Source organism: Brassica napus, chromosome A7 (genome assembly GCF_020379485.1).
Source record: "Brassica napus cultivar Da-Ae chromosome A7, Da-Ae, whole genome shotgun sequence".
NCBI lineage: Eukaryota > Viridiplantae > Streptophyta > Magnoliopsida > Brassicales > Brassicaceae > Brassica > Brassica napus.
The window spans coordinates 8,653,752-8,673,727 of NC_063440.1; the positions used below are offsets into that span (position 1 = coordinate 8,653,752).

Here is a 19,976-nt window from a genome sequence, read left to right on the forward strand (position 1 = left end):
TGGATAATTCAATATTCTATTTTAATTATATAATTGGATAATTCAATATTTTTAGAGTCTTTGAATATCTTGCTGTCAAAAAAATATATAATTAAGAATTTTATTTGATTAATATTTAGTTATTTAGTTATATAATTCATGTTTTTAACCTTTTATATATAATTCATGTTTTTAACTTTTTACTAAAAGACTTTTTTCAGATAACAATACAATATATACATAAATTATCTCTTTTTAAAATTATATTTTCAGATTTTGGATAATTCTTACTATTATTAATTTTAATCAATTATCTAATCAAATAATTTAAAATTTCATTTTTATGTTTTAATTTAGTTATACATTTTATTCATTAAGGGTATAAACAATATTAACCACTCTAACTTTTAACGTGAAAGCTCGATTCCAAAAATTTATTTCGCAAATAATAGTATAGATCTCATATGTAAAAATAGTTTTATATTTGTTTGGTTTTTCAGGATTTACAAAAAAAAAAACAATATAAAAGCTTACGAGAGGAAAAATAAAGAAAAGAGAAGAAACTTACATGAAGATTGGAAGATTAAGAGAGACACTTATTCTAATAAAATAAGTAACAATGGAAGATGTAGTTTTTATGAGAGGAAGAAGAAAGAATGCTGAAAATTGAAAAATGAGGAGAGAACGTCAATTTCTAGGGTTGTGATAATAATTATATTGTGATTACCAAAAATAGGAAAAAAAAAAGAAAAAAAAAGTAGTGCTGAGGGCATGAGATTCAAACTTGAAATTCCCAACATATGGGAACACATACACGCTACTGAACCAAAGAGATTTCACTGTATTTGCTAACGTCGTTATAATTTTAATAAATTTTAGGTTTAAAGCTTTTGTTTTATGGGCTTTAGTCAAGGACCGGCCATGCGTATATGATTACAAGATGCTATCTAATGAATCTTATCAATTCTGAACCACTTTGGATTCAATTTAAAATTTGTAATATTAAAAAAATGTACATTTTTAAGAGTTATTTACACTCAAATGCAGTTTTGAATTATTTATAACACAATAAGACAGTTTCTACTCTTAGGACATTTTTTCTTAACATCTCTTAACTTTTTCATTCATTACTAATTAAAGTATAAGTAAAGCATAATTTGTTGGACCCACTAATTTCTAATCTTCTTTCTTAGATCTTCTTTATTAGTTCTTTGTTTTTTTTTAATCAATTGATTTCATAAAATAAAAAGATAATCTCATCTTCTTTTCTTTCATAGTTCCTCTTCGTCGTGCTTCCTGGTCCTCGTCCGTGATGAACCTCAGCCCAGTTCGATTGCGGTTCGTCTTCTCATTTGTCATGAATCACACGACCAAGCTTCCTCCTCCACGTTGTGCTCCGCAACTCATCTACCTCGTGTTGTGACAATATGCCGCGGTGGTTGTGATGGTCGGAATCTGTGACGGACGGTGAAGCTCAGGCAGCAATGGAGTTTTTTCTCACATTTTCACATATGGTCCTTTATTTGTTAGGTTATTATCAATTTGGTCCAAACTATCAAATTTTCAGATACATCCCTTTTAATTGTCTAAAAACTTTTAATTGTTCAATCAAATCTCTACAATATGTAAATATGAATTTTAAATGTAATATAACAAATATGTACACAAAATTATTAAATATCATAATTTGATAAATGTACAAATGAATTGGTGTACATGTATCATTTCGTATAATCATATACACGTGGACAGTAGAATACATGTGTACACGTTGACGATATTTGACACACAAAGTAGCTTTCAAATATCATTCAAAATGTGATTTTAGGTTTTGATATTTTTAAGCAGACAATGTGATTTGCGGTTTTAGTGGAAAAACATGATTGTACGGTACATTGCTTTAATGATATACAATGTACGCAAGTAAATATGTGCACATAAACACATATAAACATGTACACGTGTACACATATACATATATAAACATGTACAAATTTACACATGTATGCATTCCAGACCATAGTTATGCAATTATGTATGCAAATACAATTTTTATTAACAATTAAATGCTATTTAAATAATGTAAATTAATTAATTAAGATGCAATAGTAACATCTAAGTGCTCATATTGTACACATACATCTATATCATAGTGTACATATGTACACGTAAACACATGTTGTACATGAGAAGCATTGTACATGTGATAGTAAATTTACGTGTACATGTGTACATATGTACATGTGTACATATGTACACTATGATATAGATGTGTTTACGTGTACATGTGTACACTACATATGTTCTTTAGATATAAACAAACAACACCACAAATTGCATACAAACAAACGTGTACATGTGTACGATACGAGCGAGTTTTAATGTTGCTCAACGATGGTTTAATTAGGTGTACACATGTATAGCTTAAATGTAATGTATACACGACATTAATATTAAAATAGTTCTGAGAGTGATACTTGTAAGGTACTCAGTGTGTCAAATATCGTCAACGTGTACAAATATATTTTATTATCCACGTGTACAATAGTATACAAAAAAATCACATGTACACAGATTCATTTGTACATTGTTAATACTATGATATTTAATAATTTCAATGATTTTGAGTACATTTGCTAAAAAGATGCATTTCAATGATTTTGGGTTCAATCAGAATTCAAAGATGCTCCAACCCTGCGTGTACATGGGAAGAAAAGAAAAATCACATGTACATTGTGTTAACATTATCGTGAGTTCATAAAGTCGGAGATGCTTAGTTATTTAGATAGAAAACCCTACAAAAAGCCAAAATATCTACACAATCACTTTGATGTATAATACAAACTTAGGTATACACATGTACAGTTTGAAAGTAATGTACATACATATTTTTTATTTTTGATATTTTTTATTAATGATGGAAATTTAAAAATACCTTCGTCTTCTTTCTTGGTCACCATCGACCATGTACCCTAATTTACACCTCTTTCACCTGTTTTTCACGATTCTTTACCTTCTTCACTTGTCTTTTTTTATGTATTTTTTCCAGATATGATAGATTTCAATCCTAATTCATTGTTTTACATTCTTCACTTGTTTTCTGTTTCTGATTTGTTGAACATTTGTTCCAAGTCGCCACGGCTGAGTGCCACATTCTTGTTGACGCCGTCCGACTCCTGAGTATCACGACGTCCAACGATGGGACGTCACGGCGATTTGTAGAAAATGAATTGAAAAAAAAAATCAATTAAAATCTCAAAGCAATCTCTTGAATAAATTCTATAAAAATCATCAATACAAAAATTAAAAAGAAAGTTCATAATGAAAAAGATAAGAGAAAGATGATAGTGGGTCCTACTATTTAGTATATAGTCATGTTTTAACTTGAAAAAATTAAACGAAATGTGATGAAGTTAGGAAAAAGAGTGTCTGTAGAAGAAAATGTCTTATTTTGTTATAAAAAACTCAAAACTGTAAATTACAGTGTAATTCTTTCCATTTTTTATGTCTGAATGGCAATTTCCACCTGTCATGTTGTAGGTCTCGCCTTAGGGGCGGATGTGCAGCCCATACGTACATGGGTACATGATTTTAAATTTTCTTCAGTAATAGTATACAGTTTGTGAAATGCTCCCAACTAAAAAATTGACATAATGTTTGTACCCAAATAAATACCTTCCTACATCCGCCCCGTCCTGTCTTCTCCCGTGCATAACATTTATTACCTAAGACACACCGTGACAGGTGGAAATTGAACATAAAAACGTTTCTGGATCCGCCCATGACGCAAACTATACTCTCATGTCAAAAGTAATAAAAGTATTATTAACCCAACTCGAAGTTAGGTGAAAGAAGATTTACTAATAGGCATTTGGAAAAGCGATAAAAACCTAAGACTGTATACAATCTTGGTTTTATTATATTAGTTGGGCTTCAGAATTAGATAAGAGCCCGACTAGAGTAGATACGATCGAAGACGTGCTAGATTTGGATTTTAACGAAGACGACGCCGTTTCTCCGATGGAATAGTATAGCTGGGTGTTTATATACGTTAACCAGAAAGACAAGACCCGGTAAACCAATTGAAAACGGGGACACAGATGAGATCTGTTGATTGAACCGGGCTTGGTTCAAATCGCGACAAGCCCTAACGAGTGTAAAACTTGTTGTCTACCATCTGCCCCCAAAAATCGACGACGAACGTGATCTCGGGTCTCAGCTATTGATTCCAGGTTTTTTTGGTTTCTTCTTTCGATTTAGGGTTTCTTACAATTAAATCCAAAAAAGTGATATTTTTTGTTGATTCGAGCACACCTTTCACTTACCAATTCATTTGGATTTTTGGTTGATCTCAACGAGTTTCGATTGAATATAGTTTCTAAATTCTTCGGGGTCTTAGTTGAAATTGTTGTATATTGGAGTGTAAGATATCTTGAAGCTGTTTTGATTTTAATGGGGTTTTATCTGTTTCCAGACATCTCAAAAATGGCTGTCTGCACCAGATTCAGGGTTTTACAGAACAGAAATGTTGCAGCGACATCAATGCTCCGCTACATGTCCACAAAACTTTTCATTGGTGGTAAGCATAACTTCATATTCAGATAGTTTTTTTCTCATTTTATGTATCATAGTTGTGAATCTTTGTTACTGTGTATTAGCTTTTTGATCTTTTTTTTTGTTATATTTGAATGCTTTTGTGTCACTGTTAATATTTTGGTCCCAGGCCTATCACCCGGAACTGACGATAACTCCTTGAAGGATGCTTTCTCTACCTTCAACGGAGTGACTGAAGGTAAGCCCTGGATCTTTCTTTTCACTCTCCTGTAATAGAATCTGGTTTTGTTTGTGCTAGCTCATGTTTAAACCATTTCAAGGATGTTTAAGCTGTATTAGTCATCATTATACCATGAATGATTGATTGCAATATAATATAGGATTTGTGTCTTCACTGTTTTGCTTTGTTGTGTCTTCACTGTTTCGCTTTGTTGTGCTTTTTAATGACTAGTTAATATTTATTATTGTTTTTCAGTTTTTGCGTATTTAACAAAAAAAAAAAAACTTGTGCTGTTTTGCTTCTGCAGCAAGAGTCATGACAAACGAAGTGACAGGAAGGTCAAGGGGTTATGGATTTGTCAATTTCAAAATTGAGGAGTCTGCCAAATCTGCTATTTCAGCTATGGATGGACAGGTTAGAGATTATGAATGTATCATACATCTACCTATATATATGTATCATGTTAAATTATTATGCTGTATTGTTAATTTGCTCTTTTTTTGGTTCTTGGGTGATTAATTAGGAGTTGAATGGGTGTAACATCCGCGTGGATGCTGCAAAAGAATGGCCAAGCTTGCCGTTATCTTTGGGTGAGGGTACAGAAGATGAGAAGAAAGGCAATAAGATGGTGAGCCGATCTGTATGGAAAGATCCTTTCGTTGACGCCTTCTTGATGAAGAAGAAGAACGCAGCTCTGAACAGGAAAATATGGTCAAGGAGATCGACCATTCTGCCAGAGTATGTTGATTCGTCGGTGAGAATCTACAATGGCAAAACTCACGTGCGTTGTAAGATCACTGAGGGGAAAGTTGGGCATAAGTTTGGAGAGTTTGCGTTTACAAGAAAAGTGACCAAGCACCCTAGAGCAAAGTAAGTTTAAGTTCTTGAGAATGAATTGGTCAGCTTGAGAGGATTTGTTGGAGAAAAAAACACAAACGAATCAATAAAAATTTCCAAGTAGGGATATAACTCATTTGAGCTTAGAAGTGTTTTTTTGTATCAGCCCGAAGTCTTGTTTTCAATTTTTATGATGATACCAAGTATGTGACATTAGATCATTTTTGGAGTTGTCTAAGACCAGTTTCACTTTGACAATGCCAAGTAACAGGACATGATCCATTATTAATGTAGTGGAAAATAATGGTTATTTATAAATGGTAAAATTCAATGTTTGAATCAGTAAAACTATAACAAGTAGCGGAATCGAGTTACATCATAATTAATCTTTTGGTGTAATTTTGAAATATGTGATTAATAGTAAGATCACCTCAACATCATGGAAGGCTGCTACAACTGATTGATCGTGTGTTTTTGGTCTTGATCACTCGCTATGTGAGCATACACTGTTGTATATTATTGTCGCCTTTTTAAATGCAGTACATTTCGAAATATATGTTATCTTAGTTTGAAATTCTTAAAACATAGACATACAAACGTACTGCACTGAACAGCCAATTTGACATTTCAACAAGAAAAAAACCAAGAATATTAACTACAATAAATCTGAATTCTGAAATAAGTATCTAGTTGTAGTAGAGTATAAGAGCAACATTAGTGGTGGTTTCTCACCCCACTTTCTCAAGAAACAAAATAATAAAATAAACAAAAGTAAAAAAGAGTATGTGATTAAAATTAGAATCAATTGTTGGAAGAGAAATTTTAAGAGGATGTAGAGAGATGATTTCTACACTTCTTCATTTTCTAGTGGTTGATAATTACCTTTAACAACTAAATTTAACCATGCAACTAAATAATTTTAGTTTATTAATATAAAATAGCTGAGAGATTCGATTTGAAAAATTTACCACTATAAGGATGCTCTAAGAGCATCGGCATTGGGCAAGTCGCTTCCCATAACCTTTATTAGAGTATTTTTACGAACATATGTCTCCTTTCTTTTACCTCCTTCTTTTCTTTTCTTTCATCCTTTTCTTATTTTTTTCTTTATTTATTTGTTGAGAGGTTGTGTGAGAGATGTCCACTGTGGATGCTCTAATCACGTTTAAAAGAAACTTTTGAGAACTTGTTAGCTGAAACTGAGGACTATTCTCACCGAACCACGAAATGCCAAAGTTATATGGTGGAGGCTCATAATGCGTGGCGGCCCTCAGAGCATCCACAATGGAAGCTCTTAAGGGAATCCTTAGAGGGTGTGGAGCCTACTTTCTTAGAGTTTGTGCAAAAAAGAATCTTTAAAATTTTTTGATAAGGATTGATCCTTACACTGTTCACGGGTCCCATTGACTACGTGGCGGCCCGTGAATGGTCATCTTTTTTTTTTTTTTTTTTTTTTTTTAAATCCAAAATATCCAAAATTAATCTGAAATGCCCTTGTGCTAAGGACTCTAATGAGTCTCACCATTGCGGATGGTCTTATACTTCTACAAAACTAGATTAGACAATGTGGTTAGTATGCGTCTAGAACGTGTCGTTCCGTAATGTTTGGACTTTGTTTAAAAAATTATGATAATTCGATTAAAATAAAAACAAGTGAATATTTTAAATTTTAATTAAAATATAAATTCAAATAAGTTAACCCATCATAAGAATAATAAATATTAAACGTTTTTCAGTGAAATATTTAAACATTTTATATGTTGAAGATTCAAATATTTTAGATGGAAAAAAAAAGACTTTTCTCCAACATCGGTTAGCTTATACAAACTCATTAAATATCAAATCTATAGATTGAATAACCCCAAATAATTCTAACTTTTTTTTTGATAAACATAATTCTAACTTTTAAATGTTATTTCCATCATAATAAGTTACTATAGACATATACACATGTATTTTATCTTCTCCTCTCTCTCTGCAAAATATCAAAGCAACAAACCGACATCGCTTACATATAACTTCAACGTATTATATTGCTTTCTAAATATACTCCAAAATATTTATAAGGACATGCAAAATGCAAGAAACTATCCAAACTCTTTAAGATTTCTATAAGAGACATCAATTGAGACTAAAATGCATGGTAGAGTTCTACCCTTTTTTTTAAAACATGGTAAGAGTTCTACATAATCCAAAATGTGATGGAACTGAAAGAGATTAGAGAGGGTTAAGGACCTTAAGGTCTTAGAAGATCTACCCAAGTCTCGTTTTCTGTTATGTGGATTGGCACAGTGTGAACGAGAAGGCTCAACGAAATTATAGAATGGTAAGTACGTAGGTTTTGATTTGTTCCTTTCTTCTTGTTTGATGACCCATTGTGTTTGTTGGTGGTGATGTGATATGTGGTATCAAAATTACCTTTTTTTCCTTAAAGCTCTATTTGCTTCATAATACATGTCGATTAATAATTTTATACAAAATAGAAAACATAAACTTTTATGGTATTTCAAAATACAATTTGAAAAAAATTCCTTAAAATGAGATAAAATTATATATTTATGGTAACTTTTTTATTAATGATATAAACACACAAAATTATTTTAGAACCAAAAAATCTTTTAGACAATTATTGCAAAATAGAAAGAATACAAAATTTTAGTTTTTGATTGATTGAGCTTTTAGAAGAGTACTGTTTTTATCAGCCAACAAATTATTATTAATAAAGCATGTAAGAATATCAGTGTCTCCATTCCTTTTTACTTTTGTATGAAGATTTTTCTAGATCATGAATATTTAAAACATCTAAAAGTTATATGGTATCAAATTATCAAATACATATATAAATATATTAATCAATTTAATAAATACGTTAAATGTAATGTTTCTGCTACTTGATAATATTGGTTGTGACAAAAAAAACATATATGGTTGTTTTCCAAGTGACTATGCTAATAATTTATTTTCATAAGTGAAATCGAAAACAGAATAGCCACCCTTTTCGGAAAATCTAAAAAAAGATGCAAAGTCAAATTCTTTCACCAGATCCACCAAACTCTCTCCACAACCAATCTAAACCGTCCATCTCATCTCCCGCTTCCATCTATTTAACATCACTCGCCACCTTTCGTTTCTCCTCGCACACTCTGCTCCCTTCTCACATCTCTCACACATCCGAGAAGAAACTTTTCAAAAAATGGCGTTGCTTGTAGAGAAGACGTCGAGTGGCCGTGAGTACAAGGTCAAGGACATGTCTCAGGCCGACTTCGGCCGTCTCGAGATCGAGCTCGCCGAGGTCGAGATGCCTGGACTCGTCTCTTGCCGCACCGAGTTCGGACCTTCTCAGCCCCTCAAAGGCGCTAGGATCACCGGTTCTCTCCACATGACGATCCAAACCGCCGTCCTCATCGAGACCCTAACCGCCCTCGGCGCGGAGGTCAGATGGTGCTCCTGCAACATCTTCTCCACCCAGGACCACGCCGCCGCAGCGATCGCTCGTGACTCCGCCGCCGTGTTCGCGTGGAAAGGAGAGACTCTCCAGGAGTATTGGTGGTGCACGGAGAGAGCTCTTGACTGGGGTCCGGGAGGTGGTCCTGACCTGATTGTTGACGATGGTGGTGACGCTACGCTTTTGATCCACGAAGGTGTTAAGGCTGAAGAGATCTTCGCGAAGACAGGTCAGGTCCCTGATCCGACGTCTACTGATAATCCTGAGTTTCAGATCGTGTTGTCGATTATCAAAGATGGTCTTCAAGTTGATCCCAAGAAGTACCATAAGATGAAGGAGAGATTGGTTGGTGTTTCTGAGGAGACGACCACTGGTGTTAAGAGGCTTTATCAGATGCAGGAGACTGGAGCTCTTTTGTTCCCTGCCATTAACGTTAATGACTCTGTCACCAAGAGCAAGGTATCGCTCGCTTTCTTTCTCTCCTTATCAAATCTCAAGTTCAAATCTGTTACCATTTATATTAGGCCAAATATCCAAAGAACTGAACTTAAAAATCAGAACATGACTAGAACTTACAAATAACTGAAAAGTTTATGTTTTTCTATATCCTAAAAGTTAAAACAGAACTAGAACTAAACCGATAATGCAATAATTATGTACTTAAGTATAATTTATAAACCAAAAAGTTATGTTCCTAAATATCTAATATAATAAGAAATTCAATTATCTAGAATTTGTTATTTGAATTATATGAAATTAGTTCTCGGATAATTTAATCCAAAAGCAGAATTATTATGTTTTTCCGAACAACCAGAATTGTTTGATATTTTTATTTGAATTATCCAATATTAGCAGAAGAACCTGAACTGAATCAAAACTAAACTGGATTCAAATTGCATGAAACACGCTTCAAATTGCATCAATAACAAGATTTTATAATCTCTGTATTTTCATAACCCAAAAAATGAAAAACCAAAATATCATAAAAGGATATTAATCAAGAAACTAAACTAAAAAACTGAATGTTCATGCCTAATTTAGAGCTTATCCACATTCATTCGCTTTGCTAGATAAGTTTTCGTGTAAATGACATGTTTCATTTACCAAAAATGCGGTTGATTTTTTCAATGTGTTTCATATGTTTTGATCCATTTGGGTTGCATTTACTGTATTTCTCCATGTGTTATATATAACTGATGATCTACTTGCTTGCAGTTTGACAACTTGTATGGATGTCGCCACTCTCTCCCCGACGGTCTCATGAGAGCCACTGATGTCATGATCGCCGGAAAGGTCGCTGTTATCTGCGGTTATGGTGACGTCGGAAAGGGTTGTGCTGCAGCCATGAAAACCGCTGGTGCCCGTGTCATCGTCACTGAGATCGATCCAATCTGTGCCCTTCAGGCTCTCATGGAAGGCCTTCAAGTTCTAACCCTCGAGGACGTTGTCTCTGAAGCTGACATCTTTTGCACCACCACTGGAAACAAAGACATCATCATGGTCGACCACATGAGGAAGATGAAGAACAACGCCATTGTCTGCAACATTGGTCACTTTGACAACGAAATCGACATGCTCGGGCTCGAGACTTTCCCTGGTGTGAAACGTATCACCATCAAGCCGCAGACTGATAGGTGGGTGTTTCCCGACACCAAGACAGGCATCATTGTGCTAGCAGAGGGTCGTCTGATGAACTTGGGGTGTGCTACTGGACACCCAAGTTTCGTGATGTCGTGCTCGTTCACCAACCAGGTGATTGCACAGCTTGAGCTCTGGAACGAGAAGTCGAGTGGGAAGTATGAGAAGAAGGTGTATGTTCTGCCTAAGCATTTAGATGAGAAGGTAGCTGCACTTCACTTGGGCAAGCTCGGTGCTAGACTCACCAAGCTCACCAAGGACCAGTCTGACTACGTCAGCATACCCGTTGAAGGTCCTTACAAGCCTGTTCACTACAGGTACTGAGAAGAAAAAAGGACCAAGCTTTGGTTGGGAAAAACATGAGATATTGGTCTTCTTATGAGGTTGACCAAATATTGGTATGAATAAGGGGTTGTTGTTATTGGCTTTGAGAGGCTGTTTCTTTGTTTTGTTTTTCATTTTCTATTTTATATCATCTCAAGATGAATTAGTTTATGTTTTTACACTCTTGTTAGGCTTTATCTAATTGATGTTCTTTTTTTACTGGTTTTACTTTTCGAACAAGTGAGGAAACAACGTACGTAAAGCTATCTTCGGCTTCATGTTATTAGATATCTTTTGTCTGCTTTGAATTGGATACTGAGATGGTCAATCCAAACATTCAACTTTTTGAGCTTTTCCTTCTTCCACTAACTTTACACGAAACCTACACCGACTCATCTTTTTCTGAATTAGGATGTCTTTGTCTACTATGACAAGTCATTTCCCGCAACAAAGCAGAGGATTAAAGGCAGCGTACATGATCCAGAAGACGCATGGCTTAAAAATGGACTCTGTATATTGTTGCTTTTCGTCAAGAAAAAGCTCATTAATGAACCAATTCCTTCTCTGAGCCACACAAGCTAAAGCCATGCCTCAGCCGAAACTCATTGATTTCTACGGAGAACCCAAGAGTCAGGTTCTTGAACTTACAAGAACAACAAGACCAAGCTTTCTAACTTGAGAAACAAAAAGTTATTTTCAAGCTTATTGCTAGTTCTCCCCCAGTCAACAGAAGTCTAAATGCAATCTAGAAATCTAAATTTTCCCATAAAAAAACATTTCAATTACTCACAAAATCTGCCAGAAACTTCTAATTTAGTACAAAAGTACCCCCTAAACAAGCTTAAGTACTTCAACTCTTTCCTACAAAAGTCCACAATCTTCCATATATCAATCCACTCAACACTCCCAACAATACATATATCAATTATATCAATATTGATTACATATAAACTACATAAGCCTTATTCTAATGTAAACAACAACATTACAAAATGAATTAAAGATTTTACTTGCCTCATCCTTGGAGAGAGAGCATTTTAATCGCATTATCAAGATCCGCATTTAAAAGAAAACCGGATAAAAATGTTTCAGGTCTTGATGTCGCTAGTGTCTCGAGCACACCTAGTAATGATGTTGCATCCTCTGCTGTAAGAATTGGCCTGTCCTGAGCGACAAGCGTAGTAGGAAGCGCCTGGCCTCTGACAAGGAACCATGTCTCTCCTTAGCGTTGCGTAGCTTATGTACTGTTTCCGCATCATCATCACTCTCCGGCTTATATCCGACGGCATCATCTCTTCTCCTTCTTCCCCGACTACGCCTTTCCGGTCAAGCATTGCGTCTATTTCTCCGTTCACCGACGATACCGGAACCTCGACGGAGATCGAGAGATGGGTCTGAAGGAAAAGTATGGATAAGTAAACGAAAGCTAAGGATCTCAACATGTCGGTGTGGGAGATTTTTTGTAGATGTGGTGATCTCTGCTTTACAACTCCCAAGTTGCTAGTTCTTGCTGTTAAACCAGTTGGTTTAGAGATTGATAGAATTTAACTCTGAACTGTAACGTCAAGTATTTAATTACATCTTATCTATTTGAACAAACAAACAAAAAAATTACTTCATATCTATATTTTTTGTCAGTGGGACTCCTACTCCAATTCTCTGATTTATTGTGGTCCACTAACAAACACTTGGTTCCTTTTGATAATTCATAATTCTTCTTGTTCTTTCTTGCCAAATAGGATGAACATTTTTTAATATCCTAAACTTTCTTTTATTTAACTTAGGATGATAATATATAAATATAAAATAACAAAATATTCAGATGCAAAATATTTATTTTGTTCTCGTAAATAATGTACCATTGATTTGGCTACATAAATCACATTAGTTTTCCTTTCTATTGTTAACAAAAAAATTGTTTTAAAAATAGAATATAGTTTTAAAATCAACATGTTTTGTGAGACGATTAAAATAAGAGAGTTTTTCAAAATCTAAAACAACATTTTTGTCAATACTATTCACCCGTGAATTTCCCATACCCTCCTTAAATTTTTGAAATATTTATAAAATTATCATTTAATTTCTTATTTATTTAAAAAAAAAAACAAAATACATCCTAAACATTTCTTCTTATTTACAACAATGTTGTTATCATCAAATTTTTCAATCACCATGAACTACCCATTTTTGGGCTCAAAATCTCAAAAAAATTGATTTATATCTACTTTTCCCTCATTCGACACCAACAAATCTTCATTTCATTTCATTACTTTTCATTTTTATCTAAAAATTCTCATAACTTTTATTTTCATAAACTCAAACTCCATATTTTCAAGTTTCTTCAGTAAGCATAGTCAAAAATGTTTATTTTTGCTCATATTTGGAGTATGGACGGTAGAAAAGATTTAAAACAATTTTACATCAGAATAGATAACTATTTACATGGTTTTCGTAATTTTTCAGAAATGTGTCTCAATAGTAAACTGTTTTGTATGTCTATGCATATGTGAGACTTACGATGCGGTCAACTTGTCAACACTCATATTAGTTTTGCAATTGACCAAATTTTATTTTTTGCAACACAGACTTCCTTAGAAGTCAACGTTTTTGCATTTGAAAAAAAAATTAGTAAACTTACGAAGAAGTCTACGTAAAAGAGGTTAGTTTGGCATTTGACCGAAATTTTGATTTTTCATAGTAGACTTCATCGGTCTACATAATGTAGATTTCCCGGGAACTCTACACATTTGACCAAAACTTTGACATTGTTGAATATGTTAGTTTTGTGTTCGACTAAAATGTCAAAAAGTTGATCAAAAATAAATTAAAGTGTACATTTCATATGCAGTCTACTAATCTTAGAAAAAAATGCAAACTGCATATGAAGTCTATCATTTTATTTTGCTCAAACACAAAACTAACACGTCAGATTTTAGAGAAGACTTCAAATGAAGTCTACACATTCGCAGACATCATTTAAATATACTCGTAAAAATTCAAATTTGGTCAACTGCAAAATTAACATCTTTAACAATAATTTAGAAACGTAGACTACATATGAAGTCTGCTTTTGAAAGTCAAATCCTGGGTGAAGTCGGGTCAATTGCAAAAACTAATATTTTTAAACTGTAGACTGTAAAGGAAGACTACACATATAAAATCACAATTTTTTTAAATACATAAAATAACCGGTGAATTTTGAAATTGCAAAAACTAACCAAAATAGTAGACATATATGACACTGTACATACGTAAACGTCTACTATTTTGTAGACTGAATATGGAGTCTACGCAGAAAAAAATTATTAAATGTTAATTTATGTAATATATCATTAAGTTTTTTTCAAGATTTTATTGTATGATAGTGTGTGTTAATTAATCCTAATGGCCTTGAATGATTTTCAAAAGATAATATGTTATAATTATGAAATTATCAAATTTTTGGTTTGACTATATATGTTGTTAGATAATAAGTGTAGACGTATTTATAAGTTTACAAATGTAGACTGCAGTTGAAGTCTATGTCAAAAGTTCTATTAAAAGCTCATTTATGTATTATTCATCATATTTTCCATGATTTAAATGTTTTACAAAGTGTGTTCAAAAATCTTAATGGTCTTGGATGAATTTCAAAAGTTAATGTGTTATAAAAATGGAACTAAGAAATTTCTTGTATGATTAGGTTGTTGACTAACAAGTGTAGACTTACATAGAAGTATGCTTCTACATTTTTATTGTTTGAAGTATATATTCAAGACATATTGCAATGTTTTTGTGATTAGTTTTACTCTTGAAACTTAATGAAAATTTTGTATAGATTTTCTTCTTCTCACATGTGTGTTAGTTATTGTTTTACCTCATGGTGGTTTTAATTGTTTGGTTGATTAGAGTATCTTGTGAAAATGGATAGCTAACAAAAACTAATAATATCATACAAGTAAAACACAACTAAAAGCAAATACAATGTTCATAGATTATGCGTCAAATAATTATTTACAAATGAATATTTTATAATGATAAATTATTACTAAGCATTTTATTAAAAAACTTCTAGAGGGTATGTGACTATTCATAATTTTGATGCCTTAAATGAAATCTTGGAAAAAAGTACCTACAAAATAAGATAAAATTATGAGAAAACATAAGATAAAAGTTTTAAATCATATTTTAGTATATGTCTTATGAAGTATACTTAAATTTATGGTTTATTAGACTTTAGTTGAAGTCTACTTAAAGTTTATGGTTTAGTAGACTTTAGTTGAAGTCTACTAGCCTTAATTTATAAGTAGACTTTATTAGAATTGTACACTAACTAAAAATTTTAAGATCTAAAAATTTACATTTACAAAATTTGAAAATAGTTTGTTCTGAAAAATAAAATATTTTTAACCAAAAATAATAGCAAATCAAAAGCATTGAGTTTAAATCTATTAATTTAGTTCAATATAAAAACAAAAATACAGATTTAAAATGAATAGATGTAAATCTTACATTTTTGGAAAGATGATTTGAAACTTTGGAAGAGAATACTTGCAAAATAAAATAAAATTATAAAAAGTACAAGATAAAAAATTAAAATCATATTTGAGTAGAGTTCAAATGAAGTCTACTTAAAAGTTAATGCTAGTAGATATCTTTTTCGGAACAAAAAAATAAAAGAGGAAAGTTTATAATTAGAAACCTTTACTTAATTAACAGAGATATTTTCATCTAAAATTGATTTATTTATTATCAAAGATAAAATTAAAATTAAAAAAATTCAATTTTAAAAATGTTGAAAAATAAATTGAATTAAATTATATCTAAAATTTATTATTATTTATATAATTAACATAAATATTTCCATCTAAATTTGATTGTTATTTATTATTGAAGACAAAACCTCAAATTACAAAAAGTCAGTTTGAAAAATGATGAAAAAGAAATTGAATTTAATTATATGCAAAAAAAAAATATATCACAGACAACTACTTATATATATAATTACATTTGTGACAAAAAAAATATATAATTACATTAAAAGTTATTTTAAATCAGAATTAAATAGATCATATTTATTGAAATATATATATGTAAACACATCTATTTACTTCTATCAATAAATTTTAATGCTATAAATTTCAATTATAGAAAGAAATGAAAAAAAAATTAAAACCTAAAACAAGCTTTAGAAAGAAAATCTACTCAAATTTAAAAAGATACAAACAAAAGTATTATAAATAGAGTTTGATTTATTGGAATTTATATAACAATCATAATTATAAGATAAAAATAAGAGAGAAAAGGGTAGAACAAAGCTTGTTAAGATCTTGAATGGCAAAATGGAGTGCCTTAGTGTTGATAATGATGGTGGTGATTGCTGCTACGGTCACAGTAGAAGCAAAGAAGCAAAATGCTTGGATTAAATGTTTTCGCAAATGTTCTAAACCTTGTAAGCCTAAAGACGGTAATTGTTATGAACGTTGTAAAATTAAATGTGGTGGCCCAAACCCTCCTCATGGTCCAGGAGGACCCCCTCCTCCATCTAAGTACTTTCTACTCCGTTTGTCTATATTCTAATGTTATATATATTATTAGTGTTTACACGATAAATTTACCAATAAATTTTATATTTTTTATTTGCCCAGACAGAAATTTATATGAAATGGCATCTGTGGAAGTTCGCAGAAGGAAGAAATAATTTTTTTTTATAAAAAGTTTATATAGAAAGTTTGTGAGCATTTCTATAGTTTTAATTTCATGTTAAATGGAACAAAAATATTGATAATATAATTATTTCTAATTTCTGTTTCTGCAGGTTATATTAGTCCCGGAAATTAAAGAAAACTATTGAATGACAAAATAAAAAAAATATATTACAAAACAAAACTACTAACACAAAATAGATAATTCGTTCTACTACTGACTTATGAGTTTAGATACAATTGTGACATTTTTTCAAAAATTGGTTGGTCAACAAATTTTGTAATATATTTTACCATATAGTATATATATATGAGAACTTAAAAGTTCAAGATATTTTTTTCCAATATTAATAAAATTGTCTAAAAAGATTCATTTAACCCAAGTATCCAAACTGATTTAAATAAATAAAATTGGTGTTAATTTAAACTCATCCAAATAAGATAAAAATTACTTATAAGAACTACAATTGGTAAAATAAATCATGTTAAGAGAAAAAAATTTCAGTTTATAAGAAAAATAGTTTATGTTTAATTTATGTTAATGTTAAATATATACTTCACCATAAGAAAAATGCTTTTTAGGCAAAGATTATATACTATATGAATATCCTCAATTTGTCATGTGTCATCACCATAATGATTTTGTGATGACATGACATACTAACAATGGTGACATGGTTTGAAGCTAATTGTGACATAGACATTTTACATTTAATGTTGATTTATATTTTTGGTAAGTTTTCTAGAATATAGTAATAAATCATAGATCATCATTAATATAACAACAAATAATATAATAATAGATATAGAAATATAATAATATTTTAAATTTTTTGAAATATTATTTAATTGTATTTTATACTTATATAATTTTATTACTAAAACAATTCTTCCAAATTTTATGCACTTTTTTTAAAACATGTTTTCTTAATTTCAATACCATTAGTTTCTTTTTAATATCTACAAATTTTAGAATTTTATTTGTTTTACGTTTTGATAGTTATATACCTAACAAAAACATTTCTTAATTTTATAAAATTTGATTTAATATATTTTAACCCAAAGAAATAGATTAAAAATCTTTCCAGGATTATAATTATATATATATATATATATTAAATTTAAAATTAAATATTGTAAGTAAATAACAAAATATAATTTTAAATTTTAAATTTTATATTTATGCACATGGTTCCAGAAAACATATGGTATAAAACTAACGTTCATGCTACCTAAAAATCCTTCTTCATCATACTACCTAAACTTGATCAGCAACAAAAACTACAATGAGTTAGTTTGTTTCTATCAACCGTTTATCTATATTATTAAATTGAAGTACATTTTGTTACTGTTTGGAAACATGGATAGCAGTATAAATGAGAATTGTTTGGAAGCATAGATAGCTATATAAAAAAAAGAAGTATAGTTATTTTTAGTAATTTAAATTAAATAATTACATTAATTTTCCTTTCATATTTCAGTTACTTTAATAATTTCATTAATTATATTATCTTAACAATACATAACATTATTAATTATATTACAATAATAATAATAGTGCAGATGTTTATTTATTAGTTAATCAACATTAACTTTGTGCCAAATATAATAAAATAGTTGGGTTTTGCATATGGATAAACATTCGGTTCCTTTTGTTTTACTAATTTTTTGTTTTAATTTTAGTTTCAATCGGTAGAAAATTACGTGGCCAAAAACATAATTCAAATACATGTTTTTATGAATAAAATAATAACTTAAATCAAAATAATAAAAATGTATTACATTTATTGTCACTTAGTTTTTCAGTCCATATAATTATTTTACTAAATAAAAAACACATTATTTTTCATTTAATTTAGCCAAACACATAGAAATAACCTTTTTTATTAGTTTATAAAATCAGTTAGGCATGAACATTGGCTATCCATTTAAGTACGGGTTATTTTTTTGGGTATCGTTTTTTTTTTTTGAAATTATGCCCCATTTGAATATTATAAATTTATGAGTGGGTTTTGATTTGGGTTCTTCGGGGTCTAGATGAGTTCGGTTCTGATGTATAGCTAAATAACAAATTTATCTAAAATGAGTTCGGATATTTGTATCAAATATAATTATATTACGACTCATCTAAAGTATATAACATAAATTATAAAAAACAAATATCAATGTATAAAATAGCAAAAAATAATATTCGCGTGGATGTGCGGGTCAATCTCTAGTTGTTAATTAAAGAAGAAGTTTTGATATTTACCCCTTCGCTATCTGATATCTCAGGTCGGCAGCGTGAGTGGTGTTTCTGTTTTAATTTTTGGATGTGAAAGTATATACGTTAAAAACATGAGTAACTTTAGATCTAAAAAAAAATTTAAGAATATTTTATAGACTTCCTATTTCCTATGAAGTCTGTTTAAAACTTGTGGTTTATTAGACTTCATTTAAAATCTACTAACTTTAACTTATAAACAGACTTTATTATAAGTCTGCTCGATCAATTTATTTCAGATCTGAAAAAATCTTACATTTTGAAATGTGAAAAATAATTTTAAATCTGAAAAAACTTCAAAAATAGAACTTATAAAATAAAATAGTAGCAAAGTAAATGCATAGAGTTTAAATCTATAACTTTATTTGAATATAAACATAAAAATAAACATTTAAAATCAATAGATATAAAATTAGAGGGGAAAATGAAAAGCATGAATAATAGTACCAACAAAAACAAGATAATAATGTGAGAAAGACATGATAAAAGATTAACAATTTAAACAAAACTTTTCTTCACATTCAAAGAATTTACAGAGAAATGAGAGAGCTTTAGAGAGAACGGAGAGAGCTTTAGAGAGAAAGATTTTTAAAAACTTCTGCAGCCATTTTACGAAATCTTGGAATATACTTTATTGCAAGTCTACGTAGAAGACTTTTTTGGAAGGTTACTATGATAACTTTATTATTTTTGTGTATTCTTTATTGTTGTAATAATTTTAATATATGATCTTACAATTTTTGAGTATTAATTTGAAGACTATAATTTTAATTTATTCATACAGAAACTAAAATTAGTAAAAATTATTTTGATTTTTGTAAACTCAAATGGTTTTCGATTTGGTAGACTTACAACTTAGTCTACTAGAATTTTTTGCTCTTTATTGTTTTAGAAAAATTAATATATAAATTTAATTTCGTTCCTTAATCTTCTAATAATTTTAATATATGATTTCACATTATGTTAAAAAAAAATTGGTTTAAGTTTGGTTAGGTTAAAATTAAACTGGTTAATTCCAGTTGGGTTAAACTG

General features: G+C 30.5%; 4 protein-coding genes across 5 annotated transcripts; 3 read left to right on the forward strand and 1 right to left on the reverse strand.

The window, feature by feature from the left end:
• Positions 1–4,042: 4,042 nt before the first annotated feature.
• LOC106357852 (40S ribosomal protein S19, mitochondrial) lies at positions 4,043–5,811 on the forward strand. Its single transcript, XM_013797561.3, has 5 exons — positions 4,043–4,211; positions 4,454–4,558; positions 4,703–4,771; positions 5,061–5,167; positions 5,277–5,811. Exons 2-5 carry the CDS (start codon positions 4,465–4,467, stop codon positions 5,625–5,627), a joined length of 621 nt encoding a protein of 206 aa, XP_013653015.1. The 5' UTR covers positions 4,043–4,211; positions 4,454–4,464; the 3' UTR covers positions 5,628–5,811.
• A 2,899-nt stretch (positions 5,812–8,710) lies between these two features.
• On the forward strand, positions 8,711–11,216 carry LOC106355089 (adenosylhomocysteinase 2-like). Its single transcript, XM_048736555.1, has 2 exons — positions 8,711–9,494; positions 10,251–11,216. Exons 1-2 carry the CDS (start codon positions 8,784–8,786, stop codon positions 10,995–10,997), a joined length of 1,458 nt encoding a protein of 485 aa, XP_048592512.1. The 5' UTR covers positions 8,711–8,783; the 3' UTR covers positions 10,998–11,216.
• A 638-nt stretch (positions 11,217–11,854) lies between these two features.
• On the reverse strand, positions 11,855–12,700 carry LOC106357853 (protein RALF-like 24). The gene has a single exon (XM_022688647.2). It carries the CDS (start codon positions 12,437–12,439, stop codon positions 12,086–12,088), a length of 354 nt encoding a protein of 117 aa, XP_022544368.2. The 5' UTR covers positions 12,440–12,700; the 3' UTR covers positions 11,855–12,085.
• Positions 12,701–16,227: 3,527 nt separating this feature from the next.
• On the forward strand, positions 16,228–16,779 carry LOC111199432. 2 transcript variants are annotated; one of them, XM_022689506.2, is made up of 2 exons: positions 16,228–16,525; positions 16,625–16,779. In XM_022689506.2, exons 1-2 carry the CDS (start codon positions 16,311–16,313, stop codon positions 16,638–16,640), a joined length of 231 nt encoding a protein of 76 aa, XP_022545227.1. In that variant the 5' UTR covers positions 16,228–16,310; the 3' UTR covers positions 16,641–16,779. The 2 variants fall into 2 exon arrangements, with proteins under 2 accessions (XP_022545227.1, XP_022545226.1); XM_022689505.2 differs by having other exon boundaries at positions 16,629–16,779.
• The last annotated feature ends 3,197 nt before the right edge of the window (positions 16,780–19,976 follow it).